Source organism: Rhinolophus hipposideros, assembly GCF_964194185.1.
Source record: "Rhinolophus hipposideros genome assembly, chromosome: 9".
NCBI classification, from domain to species: Eukaryota; Metazoa; Chordata; class Mammalia; order Chiroptera; family Rhinolophidae; genus Rhinolophus; species Rhinolophus hipposideros.
In genome coordinates, this window is record NC_138055.1 from 29,790,638 (window position 1) to 29,815,592 (window position 24,955).

The 24,955-nt window shown below is 36.9% G+C and overlaps 1 protein-coding gene across 14 annotated transcripts in view; it reads right to left on the bottom strand.

The window, feature by feature from the left end:
* Positions 1 to 1,269: 1,269 nt before the first annotated feature.
* The window catches only part of EPS8 (EGFR pathway substrate 8, signaling adaptor), a 172,650-nt gene continuing 148,964 nt past the window's right edge, over positions 1,270 to 24,955 (bottom strand). For 9 of the 14 annotated variants that reach the window (XM_081059461.1, XM_081059474.1, XM_081059469.1 and 6 more), the window contains 5 exons: positions 20,618 to 20,761; positions 11,535 to 11,754; positions 5,120 to 5,300; positions 4,082 to 4,211; positions 1,270 to 2,542 (listed from right to left, as the gene is read on the bottom strand). In XM_081059461.1, coding sequence (XP_080915587.1) covers positions 2,429 to 2,542; positions 4,082 to 4,211; positions 5,120 to 5,300; positions 11,535 to 11,754; positions 20,618 to 20,761 — 789 coding nt within the window. In that variant the 3' untranslated portion in view covers positions 1,270 to 2,428. Of the gene's footprint in view, positions 2,543 to 4,081; positions 4,212 to 5,119; positions 5,301 to 11,534; positions 11,755 to 19,352; positions 19,389 to 20,617; positions 20,762 to 24,955 lie in introns of all 14 variants that reach the window. The other 5 variants (XM_081059472.1, XM_081059470.1, XM_081059460.1 and 2 more) reach the window with 1 other exon arrangement.

The window sequence follows — 24,955 nt, forward strand, 5'->3', positions numbered from 1 at the left end:
GCATTTATGTTCTTGAAACCAAAAAAGCCTGGTGCACACAAGCAGTTTTAAGGACGTGGGTCGATTTAATACTGCCACTTATTTTGCAAGGTGGCCAAGGAGGTCTCTGCTAGTCTGGGATTCAGCCAACACTCACCACACTAAAGACATGAAGAAGTTCTTTGCAGAGAGATCAAATAATGATTCCTGCAGGAATGACTGCCTATCTCCAGACTCTTGATATTGCAATAAAGAAGCCATTCAAGGACCATTTGTGCATGGAAATCAATGATTACACTGAAAATAGAATGGAGAGAAATCAGCGTGGAAACTTTGTGAAGCTGAGCCTGCAAGAGTTCGTGACTTGGGTGAAGAATCCATGGGATAAAATCACTGACAGCTGTGTTGCCAATGCACTACGAGCAGGCTACATGGACAGGAAGTGCTCATTTAAACAGAGATTGGGGCCAATGTTTCTATAAGAAATGGAGTCGCAAAAAATTCAAGCCGGAATTTGGGGTTTGGAGAGTTATGACGATGTTCCAGAAGACGATGACATCACTGTATTTGAATAAATGTAGATTTTTGTACATGAATAAATGTAGATTGTTACACATGAATGTAGATTGTCGTACATGAAAAAATAAGACATCTCCTGAAAATAAGCCCTAATGCATCTTTTGGAGCAAAAATTAATATAAGACCCAGTCTTATTTTTGGGGACATATGGTACATTACATTCAGGTTAATATGTCTTCTTATTTTGTATTGTCTTATCCCTACATTCTCAGAGATTTCCAATAAAGGCTAAGTGATAATTGTGTATCAGTCCTTGTGAAATGGAAAAGATCTACAGTAATTCTTCATCATTCACATGTTTGCTTCACTTTGTCCCAGGGACAATATTATGGAGAGACTGAGAAATAGAAGATAAGAGACTCACATATCCCTCATGATTTGGGGAAAATTTCCTCATCTACAAAATACAACTCATGGAGTTATGGTGGGTATCTAATAAAGCACTTCTGTGGAAGCACTTATTCATCAGAAGTGCTCTGTAAATGTGTTTTTACTACTGTGACCAACTGTGACTAGACAGTAGAAGGAAAACAGGATGAAATGGGAGATGGAAAAACAAAAATAATTGAAGAAAGTATTTTACCCACTCAAATATACACTGGAAAAAAAGGGGAGGGGGATGAGCTTCTGTTTTTCCCATTCCACTCAACCTTGATCCTCAGTCTACATACCAAAGATAACCTTTTGCCAATGAGACAGAAGCCATTTGTTAACATACAGCAAATACTGTTTATTGCAGACTTTCCAGCTGACTCATGTGAAAAAGGCACTATGAAAATTAATGAATCTAGATAATCTCTCTAAATGGATTTATGTTAAAATATACAACATTCTTACATAACATCTGTTTTATATATGTGAAATAATATAACATTTAATGACAAAAATTGTTTCCAAAAATAACATTTGTCGAAGGTTAAATGTCTTTCTTTTCTACATCTAGAATCTTTCACAGGATTAACATATGTGTAAATTACGTGTTTCTTCTTACCAGAAAAACTTGATACAGATAAGCACACAAAATGGCCCCAATTTCCTTTTAACTACTAATATCAATATTCAGAACGGAGACCTTTATGAAGCAAAATACTGTAACTCACACCACTGCAGGCTACTTCCTGTGACAGATTTTGAATATATATGACCTCTTTTCCGCTTGTGCTTTCTCATATGTAAGAACACAGAATAGATAATAAGTGAAATATAAACTAAATCAAAATACAACTATACAAGGAATTGTAATCAACAGAGCCATGACAACTAAAATGTCTTGGGAATGCTCCATAGGTTTCTATTTGCATGTCCAAGGCCTTGTTGCATTCTACAGTTCATTAAATGTTTTGATTTTTAAAAAACTGTTGGCATTAAGAACTTTAAATAAATTGAAATAGTCTATCACTGAGTATGTCGAACAAGAGACCTAAGTAGGCAGAGGCTAAAGTAAGCTACACCATGAATGACAGATATCATGGTCACAGGCAAAATGGGAACTGTTTAGATTTTGAGATTTTGATTCATGGGCAGTATCTTCGCTTTGTTGCAAAAAATGAATTCACCACTGTCAAAAGAAAAATGCCTGCTTATACATTGAGATGAGGATGAAATAATCTGAAAAAGGAAATCTCACCTTAGTAAACAAAATATTTTGCAAGGTCAAAAAATTCTGTTGAAAAATTTTCAGTTTTAGTAAAAATAACGGGCCCAGAAGCAAGTCCTCTGCTTACTTATGTTTGCATTGTTACTTTATGGCGATGAATTAAGTATACCAAGAGATAAGAATCTGACATTCTCTTCATGGCTTCTTAAAACAAAGCACACTGGAATAATGCCAAAAATTTAAATGGAGTTTAAAAACAAACATCTGAAGAAATTAGTGACTGCTTCCCTCATCAAAAGATTCCACTCCTGAATCACTAGCAGCAGCACTGATTTTTTCCTGTCGTCTTCGCATGATTTCTTGCAACTCGGAGCTGCCACTGCTATCCTGAAAAAATAAACATGGTGCAGACATGATGGTTACTGGTTTGTGCAGGCTGCAAGTCACATAATCAAACCGCTCAGGGTAAAAGTCTTGTGTGTTTTTTCTTCTAGTATCTTTTGGAGGAAAAGGGAAGGCTGCCGTTCATATAAATGATGCTTTTGGACTTCCCTAACATATCACATTAATAATTTTTTCATTTATAAAGTATCCTAAGAAAATTCATCCACCATGCCTTTCACTTGAACATGGTAAAGATAAATCAATAATGTATGTTGACTGCTCTAGAGTCCCTGGGAGAAAGAAGATATATGCACAATAAGCATAGTAAGATGGGAAATTATCAAAGAACCCTCTTCGGCTCAAGCAAGATACTCAGTTCCCTTTGTGGGATTCTAAACCAGGCCCAAAGATTAGGCTCCGTACAGTGGGAAATTCAAGCTTCCCTCCGTACAGTGGGAAATTCACAACCAGAGGAACAGGACCAAGAGGCCACGAGGAAGTGGGCAGTAAGGGCAAATGACAAAGACAGGGAGTCCAGACTGAAGGAGTTCAGCCATGTTGGCAATATGGAACCTTCTGCCATACCCTTAAGAAGTCATTCATACACTGTCAACAAAATTAGAATGTATTACCAGGGTAATAATAACACTGCCTCAGAAAAGTTATAATCCTTATCATAATCAATATGCAGAAAGCTTAATATTGAATCACCAAGGTAAATGTCATAGGAAAAATTTCCAAGGGAAAGAGAATTTCTCCTGACTCAGAATAGTTACAGGTTGGATGCATGAAGCTATTTTACTCTGAGTGATTTAACTGTTGAATTTATATAATATACCTACTAGAGATAATTATGTATCAGTTTCACACCAAAGCCTATATCATTTTGAGTCCAAGTATAATTTTCATGAAAGCTATTAAGAGCTGTGAGCTACAACAGTTGGAAACATTTTAAATAGAGTAGGATACTGGAAGCTTAAAGTGTATCTAATCTAGAAAACATTTACTGTCCTGCTTCTATACAGACAACTATGACTAAACAATGACTCTTCGGGGCTCCCTATTTTCATGATCCCTGCCTAATATTCTGATTATTTAGATGGATAATCAGGCCTAAGACACTCAGCTAGGGTTTTAGGATCTTACAACTTCTAACCTACTAGAATCTCCACACTAAATATCAAGGGCAGGGGAAAATATCCTGTCCTATTACGGCATTTACTCACTCAGAAGTGAATGTCTACTATTCTCTCAAAATTAAGTAGATAATGCATATAAAATAATATTAGGCTTTTCATTAAATGTCCAAAAGGATATGCTCAAGCTTCATGTTACACGAGCATTTAAAACAAATTAATCTCCCTGCTAATGGTCATTGATGGTCTCCAGTGACAAATTACAAAAGCTGAGTCAAATTTAATTCAGCTCTGTATGCTAGGGAAATTGACCAATACGGACGTAAACAGATGATGTCAGAGCTTTCAATCTGCAGTTCACACTCTTGACAACTGCAGACTACCACCTGAGGTTGACAGGTCATACCTCTAACGCAGCTTTTTGCACGGTGATTTGGTTAAACACTCTGGCCCCTTCCGGGCAGACTGTCTTCAGCTCATCTTTATTGAGAGAAAAAAGTTGTGCACCATTTAATACTCCAAGGCTATTGACAGTCCTAAAAAAACAAAAGAAAGAAAAATAAATAGAGTGTTAAAAATATTGTCCAGAAAAAAGGAAAGAATAATTTGTGGTCCTGCTATAACCTCTCTTTTCTAAGTGTTCCTCACAATGGAACTCATGAAATGGTACTACAGTGCTCAGTCAGGACAATGGCACGGGACACTGATTAGGAAGCATCAGAGGAGCCATCTGGGTTCAGTATCGTTATTGTTTAGTACCCATTCCTTGCAATTTGGTGTTTCATAGGAGGAACAGATAGCTTTCTAGCAACCAGGCAATTCACTAACCGGTGTATCTCATTTTTCAGTCATGCTGGGTAAGTGAGTTTCTAATATTTAAGTTTCCTCTAATATGTATTATTCAAATAGTTTACTGTTTACAAATAGTTTATGTCAGATGGACATAAACGCTTAACAAATTTTTAGATTATAGATAAAGGAAAAGCCCTATTAGATTGTCATCCGCGGTAGGTAATGTTATCTATTTTTTATTTGCCTGGCATCTTTTATTTGTCTGGAATCATATACTGCAGCAGACGGGAAGATTCTGCTATACATTCTGCACAGTCTGGGGAGTCTAGCTAAGGCCGTAGTCCTACCCTGTGTAACCCGAGGAAGGAGAAAGAAAGCTACCGGCCTCAAAGCTGCTGACAGTTTCCTAAGGGAACAACGATGAACAGACACCACCACCTAGAAAAATGGAGTGCCTTCAAACAAATGGTAGTTATTTCTGCTTCTTCCAATTCCTTTTTAGCTATAAATAGCTACAGTCATTCTCTGAGCATGAAATAAATGCAGTTTGGGCTCTTATGTTTTTAAAGAGTCACTTGTGACATCTTAGTGGCGAAAGTGCAAACGATGCCTGTTTACACCAAAGCTGTACAGGATTCGCAGAGGGACGTACACAGGGTTGAATCCCTTGGACTGTAGCCACGCCTTCACATCGTCTGGTGCGGAGTCGTACGTGATGTTGACAACTGGCACGTTCTGCCGTGGCACATGGAACTTCTTCTGGGCAGCACTCCGGCCAATGGTCAGTCTGTGGACGAGCTCGTCCTGCACTTCCTCCATCTGAGATTTCCTTCCTGGAGGCCGACACAGACTAGGTTAGTTTAGAAACTCCTCATATGTCACTCTCTCTAAAACCCCCATGCCAATCATTCTTTGACCTCATAGGAATTATAATCTAGTGTTCCTACTGTCTGTCCTCACTCTCATCCTCACTCAGTGTACGTTCTATGAACAATTATTAAAATCACTCCCTAGCTCTTCTCCTCCTCTCTCTTCATTGTACTCATTTGGCAAAACCTCAACCCTTGTTAAATCTAACTTTCTGTTTATTCTGTGCCTGCACCTGCACTCTGAGTATAACACAACAGTGCTGAATGATCTCATTTTAAATTCATGAATATGAACCTCAGTGGGGAGGTTAATGCTCCCTTACAGTCATACTATACATTTTCTTAGGCCAGTGGTTTCAACTGGGGGAAACTGTGACCCCAGGGGACATCTGGGAATGGCTGGAGACACTTTTGGATGTCACAGTTGGGGTGGGAAGCACAAAACATTTTACAATGCTTTGTCATTGTAAGTGACCTGTCATACAGGTCATTCTCTACAACAGAGAATTATCCAGCCCCAAATGTCAATAGGGCTCAGGTGGAGAAATCCTGCCCAAAACCTAGACCATGTAATTGCCTCTGTTATACAAGTATTTGATACCGTTTTCCTCTGCAAACCTCCAACACCTATTCCCCACCTTACCCTGAGTTTGATGATCTCACTTTCCTAATTTCTGAAAAAAATAAAGAAGTTAGAAGAGAACCTCCATAAATTCTCCTAGCAGTTCTTCTCACCTCCCAGCACTTTCCCCATACATGCTGCCATTCTCCTTCCTATTACATCACAGATGAGCTGTTTTCATGCTCCTAAGGCCAACACTTCTATGGGGTGTGCACTATACCCCATATCCTCTATTTAAATACTTTGACAGTAATTTCTCACCTACTTAACCTGTTGTCCTTTTTCTGAATTATTCCATCAGCTTACAAACATGCTGTTATTTTGTTATTTTTTCTCACCTTTAAGTAAGCTCTTTCATGACCCCATGTCCCCTCCTAGCTACTGCCCATTTCTCTGCAACCCTTTTAGCAAAACTCTGTGAAAAGCTGTCTGTACTAACTGACTCCAAGTCCTGTTCTCCAATTTTCTCTTAAATTCATTGCCATTGGGCTTTGGCCCCCTCCCTCCACTACATTTTGCTCAATGTCAATGGTCAGTTTCTAGTCCTCGTCTCACTGAACCCATCAGCACCATCTGAAGATGGTGCCCCCCTTGAAACACTTTCCTTTTGTGGTCTTCAGGACACACTGCCCCTGATTTTTTTCCTTTCTCCCTGGCCTCTCCTTCTCAGTATCTTTTTCTGAATATTCTCATCTCCCCAACTGAGTAATGTTAAAAGTACTCCAGGGAACACGGAACTCCTTGGGCCTCCCCTCTGCCTGCTCTCACTCCACCAGTGACACTGGGACAAGTCTCTTGGCTTGAAATGCCATTTCACAGCTGATGACTACCAAAACGATTTCTCTAGTCCAGACTGTTCCTTTAGATCCACCTATGCCAGCTCTCTATGTCATGTATTCATGTAGATGTCTGTTAGATAGCTCAAGTATAACACGTCCAAATCTGTACTGCCTATCTTCTTCCTGAAGTTTGCTTTATGCTAAACTTCCCAATTTAGTTAATGATAGTTCTATTTTTCTCATTCTTCTCGCAAAATACCAAGGAGCTATGCCGAGTCCCCTTTGTCCACAATTACGTCCAATCTATCAGCAAATCCTGTTAATCCTATCATAGAAATATACCAAAAATCCAATTACTTCACTCCACTTTTTTCTGTTACCAGCTTGGTCTAAGCCACTAGCCTATTTACAGGTCTCCTTGCTTCCACTCTCCACCAACCCACTCCCACCCCTGCTCTTTATTAATTTCTGAACACAACAGGTAAAATGATCCTTTTAAAATGTAAGTCAGATACTGCAAGTCTTCTGCTCCAAACCTTTCCACGTGATCCAAACTACTCCCAGAAAAGGCCCTAAGTGACCTCCACGCCCCTCCTCCTGGGTCCCTCTACGATGCTGGCTCACAATGGCTTCCCTGGTGCTCTTCATATCTAAAAGCCTTGCCTGGGATGCATTCCACCCACATACCCACACGGTCCACTCTTCTCCTCCTTTCCATGTCCCCCATTTAAAACTGCAACCTCCTCCCCAATAGCACTCCCTATTCACAGACTTTATTATTCTCCATACCACTTAGCACCTTCTAATATTTGTTATCAACTTCATTGCTTATTTATCTATCTTCTTTCATTAAAATACATGCCCAATGAGAAAAGGGAGTTTTGCCTGTTCTGTTTGCTTTACCTGCAACATGTGGAACAGTGTAAGGATTTAGGAAATAGTCACGGAATAAATGAATAAGGAGGCATTCTGCTGATGTTCTTCACTGAGAGACTTTGAAAACCATCATGTACAAACTCCTAAAATCACACTGCTAATTAGTAGCAGAATTTAGATAGAACTGTTTTTTTAAAAAGCTTTGAAGTCATGGCTCTTTTATGGCCATGATCACTGAAACTGTTTTAATTAAATTACCTACTATCCCTCTCCCCTACCATTTTACACTTGTGAAAAATGTGTAGAAATACACACACACACACACACACACACACACAGATACATTATTTGTAAACCTTCAAGGATTAACTTCAAAGAACTGATATGGTACTCTACTTAACTGATTAACTTGGCAAGTGGAAATCACCTGGTCACTAAGGGAGGTTTGGTGACCATTGTTCTATGATCTTTTTTTTTTTCCCCCCAGGGAGAGTGCTTTAGAGTGTTCGATGTCCCCGGGAAATAAGAAAGTGTGAAATAATCATGTAGTGTTATTTCAGTCTAAATTTCTTTTTAATGCTTCAAGTATTCAGAAACATTTTGAAGAAAAAGTCTAAAGAAAAGTAAATAAAAGAAAGGAAGGGAGGCAGGGAGAGAGGGAGGGAGGAAGAATGAGGAGGCTAGCAGAGTGAGAGGGAATACTAGTGTTACATTTAAGTAATACACCACATGCATTTCATTTGTTAACTCTTTTAAATCACTACATCACACTGCCACACAACATACAAGTACATCTCAAAGGAATAAAAAGGAAAAAAATACCACCACACTGAAAGTTTTAGTTCTTTATCTACTGACTTAGCCAGTAATGATCATCTGCAGTGCACAGCATAACTGTCTTCCCATGAGTACAAAAACCTCTTGTAATGTGCTCCTGGCTTTTGATTTCCACTTGCAATGTTCTAGTACACAACAAACCAGACTCACTTTATACCCCTTTCTAAAGTAACACTTCTGATTACAAAGGATTAAACTCAAATAATAAGTCTAATGTTTCAAAGGAAGTGGAAAAAATACAAAACAACCAAAGCATTGATATCTTCAAAAGTGATAAGGGGAGAAGCTTTTGAACCCTGTGATAAATCAATTTGAATAGCTTAGATGACATGGCTCCAAGCAGCTAGTTTGAATAGGCAACCAAAGTTACACTTCAGCAAAAGGAGTCTGGCTCTTGCTACTTGTTACATTTTAAAAGCGGTTGTTTTGACTTTGTTCCTTGTTTCTGGCTATTTGGTAACATTTTTATGAGTGAGTATTCATTTTGTAGTTCCTTCCATTTTATTTTTATCACAAATCTAGGTAAGCAGAGAATATAGGTAGCATAATAGGCGTATTTTGAGAGAAAGCTGGCTGTCAATAAACAAACATGTCTATCTGATACTATACTGTTCAGAAGCCCAAACATTCATCCAGAAAACATTGTTCTCCAAAAGTGCTCAAGAAAAGCTATCAAAAAACAACAAAAAGAAACACTTGCTATATAAAAAGAAATATATTTATTTAATGTCCAACTATACTTTTGATATATCTTTAAAAAGAACTCTATATAAATAAATGTGAAGTTTTATTATTTTAAGGAAACAAGAACGTGTTAATTTTGGGAGAGATAATATATTTTATATACCAATGTCACCTTTCAGTTATGAAAAACAGACTTGCAAATGATGGGTCGCTATTATCAGGAGAGTTCTTATCTTTCAAGTATTTTAACAATGCATCTTTCCCATTAGGTTATTCTTAGTTTCTTAGACTAGGACAAAGAACAAACTGTCCCAACCCACAGACTGTTCCAAACGGGGACTGGATGCTTATGAACTCTGATCCTAGGCCTGGAAAAAAAGAGTGCCACAGTGTCAAAGATTACTGTGCTGACGTATCAAAAAAGGGAAATGTTATAAACTTGTGGTAAGAATGAAGAGAGAACAGTCATTTGTTACAGGAAATTTTTCCTTAGGGAAATCAATAAAAAACATAGAACTTTCTCATCTCAAAACTATGTCTTTAGTGTCTTTGAAAAAATTGTAAGCATCTTAAAAAAATACACAGTTTTTTAAATTTAGTAGCATATTTATACACACTTACACGTTCTCATGCATACAGAGACACACAAACAGTTGCTTTTGCTGCACATAAAGAGTTCATTGTTTTCCCAAAACTTCATTTTTCCATCAGTTTTTTGATAAGGTCAAGATATAGATAAGGAGCTGATTTTAAATCAGCTACACCTTGGGAGAGATAGTAATGTATAAAAGTAGGCTTAAGCTTCATGCATTTAACTAGAATTTCTAGAACAATTAAATAGTAATAGCTTTAGTGTTTTCTTTTTTTTCTTTTGTAATTTATCAAGAATGACCACAACTGAATAGATGTGGCTATGATTTACTGAGATGAGAAAAACAGTAGGATAAAATGGGAGTGAAAGATTCAATAATTTGGTTTTGAACTTGAATCTTAAGGATGAAATCTGAGTAGTTCAATACCTTTATCTGGATGTCAGATGAGATTTGATATGAAGACAAATACTGGAATCATTTCTTTTGCATCAACATAGATAGTATTGAAAGAAATGGAAAGAGATTGATCATCTACAGTCAAAATATGTTTATGGAGTAAAGAACCCAGAACTGAGTCCGGGAGAGGCCAGATTGAGAGAATGAAATATATCCTTTTCACACCCACACTCTTTATACACTTTTATCATATTGAGGAAATATCTTCCCAACTCTGGTTTTCTAAGAATTTTTATATGCCAAGTATAGGTAAAGCAATTTTTTATAATACTAAAAAAAACACAATTTGAAGATTAAATAGATCAGTCGTGTACTATAAGGTAAAACAAAATAAAAATTATAGTATCTTAGAATTACTTTCAGTTTTCAAATTATAACTCTGCTATTCCAAGTACTAACAACAATAATCCAAAGTTGGCCATAGTGTCGGTTTTTCCCCCATTTATTTAAATCTGGTTTTAATGGAAATCATTCATATGAAAAATCAAATTTAAATTTATGAAAAAACGAAGTTGAAGTCTAAATCACATGCAATCTGAATTTGGTGAGTAAAGTTGAAACTGCTATGGGCAGGTTGATTCTGTTAAGCTAGTGTGCTTGTATATAGAAATGTCAAGGGAGCTGAGGATGAAAAGCCTTGACTGATTTTGACCAATATGACACATTATAAGCAGGCAGTCACTATTTGCTGCTATAATTAGCATCACCATTGACTTTTTGGACCAGATGATTCTGTTGGGGGTGGGGGGTGGGTGTCCTGTTCATTGTAGGTCATTGCTAAACCCACCTGCATTCCACCTATTAGATGCAGTAGTATCCACCCATCTGTGATCAAAATATGTCTCCAGATAATACCAAATGTCCTGGGAGTAGGTGGGTAAAATCTGGCGGAAGATAACTGATCTAAATGCTTTATAAGCATTATCTCATTGAATCCTCACAATTATCCTATGAAGTAGGTATTATTTCCCTCCACTTTTTAGACATTGAAGTATAGAGAGAATTATTAAATTATTGATGGTCATAAAGCCAATAAGTGATGTTTCATTATACATACTCAAGTATGTCTAGCTCCAGAATCTTCATTCAACTACCACATGTATTGGAATATGTGTGGAAATACATACATTAGAGAATAAAAAGAATTTCCTATTTCTCAGAATTACTTGGAGGATGAGAAACTAGGTAAAAACCTTTGCAATCTATCAAGTATCATGCAAGTATTAAGGGCTATTATTTATATTTAATAATATTTAGTAACAGTAAAACCAATAATAGACAATATTTTACTTAGCAGTGCTTTTAATTTGCAGAAGGAACTGTGTATCTTTTGCCTCCCTGAGAAACTTACGGTCCACAGGAAGTTGTTTGTGTCTCTGGCTATCTCGCACAATACTGCCACCGTCACTGGAGCTGCTGTTCTGACGAGTAACATTTGCAGGGACCTTTGACACAGGAACAGGTGCTGGAGTAGAAGGTGGGAGGGGGACAGGGACAGGAGCTGGTGTTGGAGGAGGTGATGGAGCAGAGGGAGGGTCGGTTGGTCTCGGACCATGCTCCATCCTTTGCTTCTATAAAAAGACAAACAATTAATTTGAAATTGTAAAAATATAAACTTAGCCTACGAAAATAAATTATATTTCGAAAGCATTTTGGGCTATTAATTTGTAAACTTACTTGAAATCCATAGCAAATTTATGTGTGTGTGTGTACATACACATCTTCCATCCTATATGGTGTAATAATCATCAAAAACCATCTCTACATATTTGCTCAAAATCATAACACCACACTCTACATCAAAACCATACTTTACATATTTGTTCAAAATCAAAATGTTAATGAAGGAGTCAAAAGGATATACCAATAGCAAATAGTAGTATTAATAATGGTAACAAAGGTCAAAAACATTAAACTTGAACTTGGAATCAAACACAACCAGGGTAGGTCAAAAGATTTCTGATTATTTTATAATTTCCAATAATAAAAACTTCTAATTGTACTGGAAGTCTAAATATCAACAGCATAAAACATTACTTACTCTTTTAAATGTATATTATATTCAAAAATGTTTAATTCTGTTTCCAATTTGTTAAGAAGAGGGGAAATGTTTCAGTAGAGAAAAGAATTATGCTTTAAAGTAAACACCTAATTTTAAAATGTTAATTTATTCAAGTCTTAACCCTTTGTGCCATCATCTTAATGCTAATTAATTAAAATTAGAAATTTTCCTTGTTAAAATAGGAATGTTGTGGGACGAATGGTGGTAAGGATAATGGTGTAGTCTAATTCAAAAGAAAAAAGGCCATGTGGGGATTTGTATTTAAAAAGGTGGATATAATAGAATACACATTAACTTTCACTAACTTTTAAATCATGGTTGTTAGTCTATTATAAAACAGTATTTATGTATAGTCCCTATTAACTACACACAATAGTTAAAACTTTAAATGAAATAATTTTAAATAATAGATAACTGCATTATAACAAGTTCCAAATTCTCAAAAGGCACTTTTTTTTTTTTTTTGTACAAAGACACAGAGCAATGGCCTTATAATTTAGGTAAAGTTTCAATACTGCACTGTTTTAATTATTCTAACATTCATGATTAGCAGATAAAATGCAAAACAGCAAGCCTTTTGGTAATCTGGTTCTTTGGTTAGAACAATATTTACTTTTCATTTTTAAATTGGCCCAAATATAAGGTAATATTGATTTTAAAAGAGGCCTCCCCAATTTCCACAGAGATCAAAAACATAAAAATACACACCACACACACATATCACTTTTAAATTAAATCATGATTCAAAAAACAACACACCATCATCATAGTTGCCTTCACAGCAAATGAGTTACACCTGTGGAAACCAGCGTGGGACGGAGTCCTGCTTCTTTTCTGTTGTCTCTTTAAATGCTACCACTCACCCGTCAGTGGGTGGAGAAGGTGGGAAGGGTATAAAACAAGGATGAAAGCAGAACTCAGAGAAGTGTTTATAATGTTGGTAGATAGTGGAAGGAGGGAGGTGGAAGGGGGAATGAGGGAGGCAGGCAAGCAGGCAGGAAAGGAATAGGGGGTTGCGTTTCATGGAGCGAGAGCCATGGAATTAGATGAGAGAGAAGCTGAAATTGCTGACCCCCTCAGCATTCAAGGCCTAGAAACATTTCTCATATATTAAATAAAAGAGTTATTTATCTATTTATTTTTATTATTATTATTCCCCACAAAACAATGCTCCTATATTTGGGCCAATAAAATATTTAAAGAAATCAAAATAAAGCAAACATCACCAAAATGTACTACTTAGCACACACCAAAGTCATCTGATTAAAATATATGCAGTGTTCCCTTCATAGGACTGTGCTTTGTATGTAATTGCATGAAGGGTTCGTGAATTCTCACATTAGGATTTCAGAAGTGTCAAAGTTTAAATTGCTGTTTTTAAAGCTTAAACAAATGAAAAATGCTATCAGTTGTGCATTCCATGATATGATTCACATTTTCTGCTTTCATAAAAACAAGAACGGCTAGTGTTTTGCTATCCATCAAATAATACTGTGAAAAAATGAATACACTGTGTATTACTGTCACAATGAAGCCTGAAGAGAGGCTCAGCAGATCTTCCGTGCCTCGTTTCATTCCTCTGTCATTGTTACATGATGCAACTTTATCAGTATCACCTAACAATAGGCTTAAATGTTATGTATGAATGTTTGATTAAAGTATAGAGAGACCATATGAAAAATGTTTATGAATTATGCCATAAATTTTATTTACTTGCATATTTTCCCCTTTTCTTAATCCTCTCTTCCTGTCTCATGTTTCCAACCCCTGGAATGGCCACCCTCTTCTGAAATGGCAACCAAGTCAGCTTTCCTTCGGAGACTGATTTATCATTCTCGGTGTGGAGGAAACAGGATCAGTATTGACTCTTGAACTTACTTTTCTACGTCCCTCCCCATCTTCTCCACTCCCCTTTCCCTAACATCCAATTTACTGCTCTTCCCTTCAGTATTTCTGTCTCTTGGCTAATTTTGGTTGAAGGTGGAGATTCCAATGTACCCTCAGCTTACGGAAAGTTTTGAATAGCAGAAAGGCACCCTGCACTTTCTTCCCTTGAACCAAAGGTACTAAAGCTTCAAAGCCAAAACCAGAAACATTGACCAGCCCTTCCCAGTTTGCCCAGGACTCTTCCAGCATTAGCACTGAAAGGACCACTTCCCTACAAACCCCTCCGCTGTGAACAAACTGGGATGACTGCTCACCTTCGTGTGGACCTATTTTTGTATTGTAACAGTCACTTCCTATCTCTTGCCTTTTATCTCCCACAAATACACTTAAAGTTCTGTTTAAAACCAAATCTGTCCTTTTCTCTTTCTCTGAAAGAAGTCAGAATTACTAGACCCCATGGAAAATTTACTTTTCTATTGATAATTAAATAGGCATGAGTCACTTTTCGTTAGCCACTAAAGCCGAGTAGAAATTCTCCAGGATTAAAGAAAGTTATTTAGAGATAAGCTCCTGATTCATGCAAGACATTGCTTCAAGGGGAAATTATGCAAGCAAACTCAACAAAGCCATTAAAATTGAACTGTTCTTAAAACTTTAACCTACACATTTTTTTTTCTTTCTAAATTTGGTCCCATTGGAACTCTGTGGTGAAAACTAGGCACAGTTGGAACATTTGGAGGGTGTTAAGTCCAGAGATTGAATCCAAAGAATTATATTAAAAGGAAGTGTCATGAGGGAACAAATGTGGGTTACCTCTGACAGCTCGCCAAGTAATTGCTATTAGGAAAATGGAGCAAATCACATCAAATGAGAAAATTAACACAGGAGATGGAACTAAAATAATATCAATTATAATTCACATCAAATATCAGAAAATGTGAGCAAATTAGTTTTTGACAGTAAAATTACCTGCCCACAAATCAACCAGTGAAAGAGCTTGTAAATATATAATTAATTTCCATCACTCTTATTTAGCCATGGAAAACTAATTATATACTCACACAACTGTAAACAGAATAAAGTATTTCAATAACTATTTGTGTATTAGAGTACTGTGTTTTTAAAATAGTAAGATATAGGTTCATCTTATTCTTATAGCTTATAGAGAATATACTTAGAGTATATTAAATGTAAGATTAATTCTTTTTTAAAGCTGAGTTTACAAAATGAAATATACATCATGGTGTGTTTTAGTGAACTTTAGTTTTAAACTTACAAGCAATCTAAACAGAAAATTTTATAATTTTGCACATGTGTGTGCTGTAATTGATATGTAATTTATATGTACATATATAGAGACAGAGAGAGTGAGAAAGTGGGGATTTATTTGGGAAAATGTCAACATGTGTGGCAGAATAAAAAGTAAACATCCTTTTCTAACAACCCTCTAACGAATAGATGAGTAGAGTGTTCTGAGCTTAATTTAAACATTTTTTAAATAACTGAGTATTATCAGGAAGTTGGTCTGCTGGAATGAATACAAAGACATCTTTACTAAAATGGTCACTCACTGTCCAGCAGTATCTGAATGTCTGGACTGAGCTTGAAAAAGAACATTCATAACATGGGAGCAATTAGTAGAGCTAGTGGTTTAGTAGTTACCTATAGAAAATATTCCCACTTTTACTTTAGGGCTATTTATACATATATACAGAAAATAACAAAATTTTATATCCAGACTGGATTGTGGAGATCATGGGACTTGACCACTTCCATTCCACAGCTGAGCAAATCGGAGCACGGAAAAATAAGATACTTTCTTTAAGGTCACACAGCTAGTGAGTGGCAGAACCAGGACTAGAATTCCTTATCTACGATGACCTAGACTGGGGCTTTTTCCATAGTACCATAAAATCTCTTGCTAAGACACAGAGAAGGCAGGAAAACTTCTATTGAATTCACAGGACCACACTGCCCAGACATTTATAATTATTTGTATCTTGGTAGAGTAAGAATATCTATAGTAATAATAGTAAGCATATAGACTTAACAATTAATAATAAACACAAGGCTCCTTTCGTCAAGCCCTTGAGTATATCAGAAATAATAGAGGGGGAAGATTGGTCTCTGTTCTTGGGATACAGCATGGGAATGTATACGAGCAAAAGGGTGATTCCAGCAGTTGAACAGTCACAGAGCTAGAGGTCTGGGAATCAAGTCAAAAGACATATGGGAACCTTTATGTGGCAAGTCGATTCCAGGTGGGGAGGAAACACCCTGGATATCCATCTGTTGCCCACCTAAATTACTACAAAGCCCTACAATACTCTACAACAAAATTTTTATTAAATGTCATTTATCTTCATTTTTCCATAATCTCTCCTAAGTATTTACTTGCTTTTCCCTGTAGTTTTATTCAATCTTTTTATTTTATGTTCTATACCTTTCACAAATTCTTCTTACCTCCCTCGTTTTCCTTTTTAAAATTTTGCTAAAGCCATGGGGGAAACACATTAGGTGGAAACGGCTGTCTTTACAAAACTGTTAAAAATCACTCCAAAGTTGAGGATATTAAATAGCCTAGACTCTCAGGGACATCAGGTGGCAATTGAACACTTATTCACTACTGGTGCCAGGTACTAGCATCCCTGCCATCAGAAGATAATTTCTAACCCAAAGTGTGAACAACAGGCAAAGGCTGCTTTCGTGTCCTTCCCCCAGGAGCTGCCATTATTTATATACACTTCTTCCTCCTTACAGAAAACATAAGGGTAAGAAAAGAAGAGTCACAACTGTGTGCATTTTTAAAACACTGGGTGACTTATAGATGCTACATGGAAATAGTTTACATCTAATTGCCTTATTCCCACCATTCACAAAATGTCTACACTCTAAGTGAATGACATAATTTAGATTATTTTCGTGAATTGTAAAAAAATTGAAAGAATTGAAATCCAACAAGCAGATGCATAAGGCAGAAGTCCAATTTCAAGGATGGTGACTGATCAGATCAACTTTTATCAAAACACAGTACATGGTAAATCTAGTTTAAGAAAAAGTCCCTTTAAACACTCACACAGTGAAAAACTATATGCTTATACAAAATGAGATGACAATCTTTTCTAAGCTAGCTGAGTATATCAGAACATGGAACGTCTGAGCTTTCCTCATGCAGCTGGGTAGTTGTGGGCAAGTTACTTCTCTGTACCTTAGTTTCCTCAGAAATTAAACGTGCCTACTTCACAAGGTTGTGGTGGGAATTAAATGAATCAGTATTTCTAACGTGCTTAAACCATGCCTGGCACACAACCTGAGCACTGATCACTGGCATTATCGACCTTGGAATATAATATCATTGCTCTCTGTGAATGGGAAGGAAGCTTAAGCAGTGAATCATTAGGTATCTTTGTGCAATTCAGAGCAGGGAAATACAGGGAAATAAAATGGTTTTGTAAGAAGTTGCTTTAAATTTCTTCAAAATTCTGGTATCATTGGAAGGAAGAGACAGGGAAAATGTGTTAGGCCATTTCTGAGGAGAGTGAGGGCCACTGCTCCTAAAACACGAGTGCAAAGGCAGGAGCAAAGCCAGGGCAGGTGGCTCACAGACTGGGTTCTGGACATGGAGGTTCTACTCAGTGCCAGGCTTTCTGTCTTCCCTGTTTATCAGTGCAAGATCCTGGCACTCAATCAACATTTGTCAAGTGAATGAATGAGAAGATGAATACGACATTGAAGTGCTTTTGCTATGTTTGTGATCCAGTGGAGTTCTATAAGGTCAGGGTGTTAGGATCACTGGAATCTACATAAATATTGTGGTACCATTATTGTCATTCTGAAAGAAATTGCAGGAGTTTTGTTAGGTATTTTACATAAAAATATCTGGTAACACTGTTGTAGAGATATAAAATAATTGACATTTATTTGCAAGGATGCTGTGTTTCCATCTTTACCTAATCATTATATATATATATGTATGTGTATATATATATGTATGTATGTGTGTGAGCGTACACACGTGTGTGTGCACATGTGCGTGTGCGAGCAAGAGAAAGGCTTTGAGAATAGAAATCCTTTTAGAGTCGTATTTATGCCAGATAGCAGAGGGCAGATTGTCAAGCTTGCTTATTAAAATTTCAAAAGCTTTCGGTGGTTTTGTTGGGCTCAGCCCAAAATTTTCAGGAAGTACTAAAAAAATAGATTGCTTTTAATACCTGTTAAAAGCAGGGCCCTCAACCTACACACACGCGTGCACACACACACACACACACACACACACAGCGTCTGCACTCATTTCCACATACATCACTGCATTCAGAATTGCATCTAAAAATTTTCAGAAGACAGTCATACAGTGTTAAAAAGTTTAAAAAGAAACAGCCCAAACAGGCAATCCCCTGTTTTGCCTGTTTATGTAAAAGTTTTCTATTTACATAAAGTAGCAAAACAAACTTCTGAAACTTGTGAGTACTGAAAACACTTCTTGGTTGTACCAAAGTTGACATAACTATAAGATGAGGCTCTGTTCAAGAAAGAAGGGATAGAGTTTATGTTCTCAAAAAGTACTCTCTTCCTATGACATGTATTTATATTTTTGGTTTGCTTTTAGACAAAAGCAACTTTGAAACAGAAAAGTCATCTAGGCCTCAAGGCAGGAATCAGAAGTGAAGAAAAAGTCAAGACTGAACAGTGAACAGGAAAAAGCAGGAGAGGTTAAACTCTGTAGGAAATCTCAGGAGTGAGGAAATACTTAGAATTTACGTTATTTACAAGTTTTAGGTACTTTTTTAAAATCAGTTTGCTTATTCCTAGCAACCATGCCCACAAATAAAACCAAACTTGGATAGTTGTTTCTAACACCTAAAATATAAACTCTTGTCTTCTGCTCACAGATGGATATCCTTTGTGAATAGTCTGTCTTATAGTTTATCATGAGTTAAATATTAAAAACAGTCCAGAGAGCTCAAAAGGGGATACACTCTACCACTCTTTTCAGCATATGTTTCAAGCATACACTCTTTAACACTGTTTATGGCATTCAGTCAAAAACCTCTATAGCAAAGAACATGAAGAATTAGCATTCGTAAACCAGAAAGAATCCTATATTATGTCAGGTAACCACATATCAAAATCAGAAAAGTAAGAACTTAGGAAATAAAAGGGTATTAAAACTAAGTTAGAAAATTCACTTCAAAAATCCATGGGAAATGGAATAGACCATACCTTGAATAACTCAAACTCCTTCTTTGGCATCAACAGCTAATGACAAATGATGAACATAAAATAAGTACATAATACATACGCACATCAGGCCAGCCAAACATAAGCACAGCAAACAGAATTTCCATTGCTATCATTTTAAATTATGAAGATATATAAATTGTACACTAGTTCTTTATTTTAAATGTTTGCTTGATTCTTGGATTCTAATAAAGCCCAAAGTCACTCTGGATAACTGCAGGACCCGTACGAGGCTTCAATCCCACGAGGAGCCAGAAGCACCTAAATGAATGGTGATGGCAGCACACGACCACAATTCTAGGTTTGGGCAATATATTTTATTAAGCCTAGGAATGAAAATTAACAATTTCTCTGCATATTCTATGTATCTTCTAATCAAATTAATGACATTATTATAATATTTGGTCAGATGTGATCTTTTGCTCAACATTCTGAAAATTAAAAGAATTCTTCCTGGGGACATGAGCAAGAAGGCACCACAATTTCAGAGTCTATACACAGGATAGTCCATCTATTCTGTCTCTGTTGGCAGATCTAACTCTAGCGGTCCTGTCACAGACCAAAAATCTCAATACTTTAAAAGCAAGAGAATCCAGATGTTAGGGTGAATGAGATAACCAGGATCACTGAAATCCTGGAAATACGGCCAAGGACTCAAGAATTTTACAATGATCAAGAAGACAGAGTCTGACCCATGTCACCTATATCATAAGTACACTTTAATCTTAAAATCAAGAGAGGAAAAATACTATAGTCCAAATAAATAAATATTCAGATGTGAGTGTAAGGTGAGGTAAGTTCAAGGTTGGTCAGTGGCAGAAAATTTAAGAGAATGAGGGCTAAGAGGCCAGTGAAGATGAATTGCTATATATTTCAGCAACTCAGTGCCATCATCTAACAAGAGGAAGCCATTGAATAGGCGGGCTATGGGTAAGAGTGAATAGGCAGAAATACGATTTCTCAAAAATGTCAGAAATATTGTAGTGTGGAAAAAATAGCATCCAGAGAAACAGTCACTTACTGGTAAACATTTTGAGCCATTTCCTAAAGAAGTAAACCATAAAACATATATATAATTTTTCCCTATGTCTCTCACCATTGCATCTGAACTACCCTAGGAAAAACCTGTATAAATTGTAAAACAATTCTCAAAATGATTAATACACAAAAGGTTATCTAAATCCTATTTAAGAGTGATGAATTTGAAAATTTAAAAATGTTGAATTTTGCTCAAAAATCATAATTACCTGTATAGTATGCGTGTATGGTGGATCAGCACGCCCTAATCCAGATTCTGTAGGTCTCACAATATCCAAAATATTATTTGGCACAAATCCAGAGTCTCCACTTGCATTTCGAACTTTCCACCACTGCTTCCTGTCATCAAGGATCTGTCATTATGCAAGAAAATAAAGGCATCATTTCTGTACAAAAACCAATCTATGAAGGAATTCAACTTTTGTTCCTAGACCAGGAAACTAATTTTACTTCTATTAAGTTGACTTAGCATCAACATATTGTAGGATGAATGATTCCTAGGAATTACACTAAGTATTACAATTATTAGTATAAAACAGGTATGAATCCACAGTACCCATGGCCTGTATTACCTCTCGAGAATGTTTACTTGCAATGTATGTGAAGTACTTATAGATGACCAAGATGACTATGTATTGTCTCCATTCTTTGAATACAAAGGAAAAGTATGAAAACTTTTTTTTTTTTTTTACAAAACCTACTGTAATTATCCCACATCATACATTAAAGAACATGAATACTCAGTTATAAACTAAGAAAAGAGATTTGGGAGTCATGGTAGATTATTCTCACAACCATTAGTTCATTCACTGCTGGGTACATTTGTGCCAGGGTACTAGGATATAAAGAAGGAAATGTTTTCTCTTATTACAATAATCAGAACAGCATGGTGTCAGTAAAACAGACACACAGACCAATGGAATACCCAGAAATAAACCCACATAAACATGGGCAGATAATTTTTCACAAAGAAGCCAAACACATACAATGGAAAAAAAACACCTCGTCAATAAATGGTGCTAGGAAAATTGGAAAGCCATGTACAAAAGAATGAAACTAGACTGCTATATGTCACCATATACCAAAATTAACTCAAAATGGATCAAAGACCTAAATAAAAGACCTGAAACATTAAATTGCATAGAAGAAAGCATAGGTACTATATGGACCTTGGGTTTAGAGAAAATATTATGAGTTTGACCACAAAAGCAAGGGAAGTAAAATAAAAAATAAATGAATGGGACTATATAAACTAAAAAACTTCTGCTCAGCAAAAGAAACAATCAACAAAACAAAGAGGCAATCAACCAAATGGGAGACAATATTTGCAAACAATACCTCCAATAATGGGCTAATATCCAAAAAATATAAAGAACTCGTACAACTCAACAACAAAAAAATAGATACATAGATCAATGGAACAGAATAGAGAGTCCAGACGTAAATCCATGCCTATATGCCCATCTAATCTACGACAATGGAAGCAAGAATGTACGATGGGGTAAAGATAGTCTGTTCAATAAGTGGTGTTGGGAAACCTGGACGGACACATGCAAGAAAATGAAGCTGGACCACCTCCTTACACCATATACAAAAACAAATTCAAAATGGCTTAAAGACTTAAATGTAAGATCTGAAACCATAAAATATCTAGAAGAAAATATAGGAAGAAACTTCATGGACATTACCCGGAGTAAGATTTTCACTGATATATCCCCTCGCGCGAGCGAAGTAAGAGAAAAAATAAACATGTGGGATTACATCAAACTAAAAAGTTTTTTCACAGCAAAGGAAACCATCAATAAAACAAAAAGGGATCCTACTGTATGGGAAAAGATATTTGCCAATGATATATCTGATAAGGGATTAATATCACAAATCTATAAAAAACTTACTCAACTCAACTCCAAAAAAACAAACAACCCAATTAAAAAATGGGCAGAGGACTTGGGGAGACATTTCTCTAAAAAGGACATACAGAAGGCAAGAAGACATATGAAGAAATGCTCAACCTCACTAACCATCAGAGAAATGCAAATAAAAACCACAATGAGATACCACCTCACTCCAGTCAAAATGGCTATTATCAATAAATCAACAAACAACAAATGCTGGCGCGGATGTGGAGAAAAGGGAACGCTAGTGCACTGTTGGTGGGACTGCAGATTAGTGCAGCCACTATGGAAAACAGTATGGAGGTATCTCAGGAATCTGAAAATGGAACTACCCTATGATCCAGTAATTCCACTCCTAGGCATCTACCCGGAGAAATCCAAAACTCCAATTCAAAAATCTGTATGCACTCCTATGTTTATTGCAGCACTTTACACAATAGCCAAGATATGGAAACAACCAAAATGCCCATCGGTAGATGACTGGATTAAGAAGCTGTGGTACATTTATACAATGGAGTATTACGCAGCCAAAAAGAAGAAAGAAATCTTATCATTTGCAGCAACATGGATGGATCTAGAGAACATTATGTTAAGTGAAATAAGTCAGAAAGAGAAAGACAAGTACCATATGATCTCACTTATATATGGAATCTAAAGAAAAGACTATGTGAATGAACTAATCAGAGTCAGTTTTGGGGACGCAGAGAAAAAACCGAGAGTGGTTAGATGGGTGTGTGGGAGGGGGTTGGGGATAAGGGGAAAGGTGAAGGGATTTGGAAGCAGCTGGTAACCACAAGATGGCCTCAGGGTTTTTCTTTTGAAAATTAATTTGGGGAAGGTATTCTATAATGTTGTAAAGATTTTGTTGGGTATCCGATGGACATGCGTCCTATTTGGGAGACCACCTCAGGGATACTGTGGATACCTGATCATGGCATTGTACATCAGAAGCTAAACATTAATGAATGCCAACTATAATTTTATATATATAATGTGATGGTTCAGTGTGAGGTCGGAGGGATAGTGGATGGGGGGAGGGGGGTTCACAGTATGAGGGATATAAATGATGAACGTCTAAGTATTACCTTGTTTTGTACACCTGAAACTAATAAATAAATTAATTAATTAAAAACAAACAAACAAACAAAAAAAACAAAAAAACGATCCAATTAAAACATTGCAGGGAACCTAAAGAAACACTTCTCCCAAGAACACATACAAATGGCCAACAGATATATGAAAAAAAAGAAGTGCAACTTCATTAGCTATTAGGGAAATGCAAATCAAAACCACAATGAGATGCCACCTCACACCTGTTAAAATAGCTATCATCAACAAGACAAGTAATAAGCGTTGGAGAGGCTGTGAAGAAAAAGGAACCCTCATATACTGCTGGTGGGAATGTAAATTGGTAGAGCCACTATTGAAAACAGTATGGAAGTTCCTCAAAAAATTTAGAATAGAAATACCATACAACACAGCAATCCCTCTTCTGGGTCTCTACCAAGAAAAACCTGAAAACATTTATCCGCAAAGTATTCACTGTATTCACTGTGTTCACTGCAGTATTATTCACTGTGGCCTACACATAGAAACCACTGAAGTGTCCTTTGATAGATGATTGGATAAAAGAAGATGTGGTATATATACACAATGGAATACTCCTCAGCCACAAGAAAAGATGAAATAGTGCATTTGTGACAACGTAGATGGATCTTGAGATTTTCATGCTAAGTGAAGTAAGTCAGACAGAAAAAGTCGAGAACCACATGACTTAACTCATATGTGGGATATAAAACTGAAAGCAAAAATGACCATGACAGGGCCCGCCAGTGGCTCAGGAGGTTGGAGCTCCGTGCTCCTAACTCCGAAGGCTGCTGTTTTGATTCCTACATGGGCCAGTGGGCTCTCAACCACAAGGTTGCCAGTTCAAATCCTCGAGTCCCGCAAGGGATGGTGGGCTGCGCCCCCTGCAACTAAGATTGAACATGGCACCTTGAGCTGAGCTGCCTCCCGTATGGCTCAGTTGGTTGGAGCACAGGCTCTCAACCAGAAGGTTGCCAGTTCGATGCCTCAAGTCCCACAAGGGATGGTGGGCAGCGCCCCCTGCAACTAAGATTGAACACGGCATCTTGAGCTGAGCTGTCGCTGAGCTCCCGGATGACTCAGTTGATTGGAGTGTGTCCTCTCAACCACAAGGTTGCCGGTTCGACTCCCACGGGGGGATGGTGGGGTGCGTCCCCTGCAACGAGCAACGGCAGCTGGATCTGGGGCTGAGCTGCGTCCTCCACAGCTAAGACTGAAAGGACAACAACTTGGGGCTGGACGGCACCCTCCACAACTAAGATTGAAAGGACAACAACTTGACTTGGAAAAATATCCTGGAGGTATACACTGTTCCCCAATAAAGTTCTATTCCCTTTCCCCAATAGAATCTTAAAAAAAAAATGACCAAGACAAAGGAAGAAACAAAACCTCATAGACACATACAACAGTTTAGTATTAGTGGTTACCAGAGGGTAAGGGGGAAAGGGAGGTGACAAAACAGGGAAAAGGGGATCAAATATAATGGTGATCCCATTTTGTGTTCAACTTGGTGGTGAAGACACAATGATGTTTTATAGAATGTACACTTGAAACCTACATAATTTT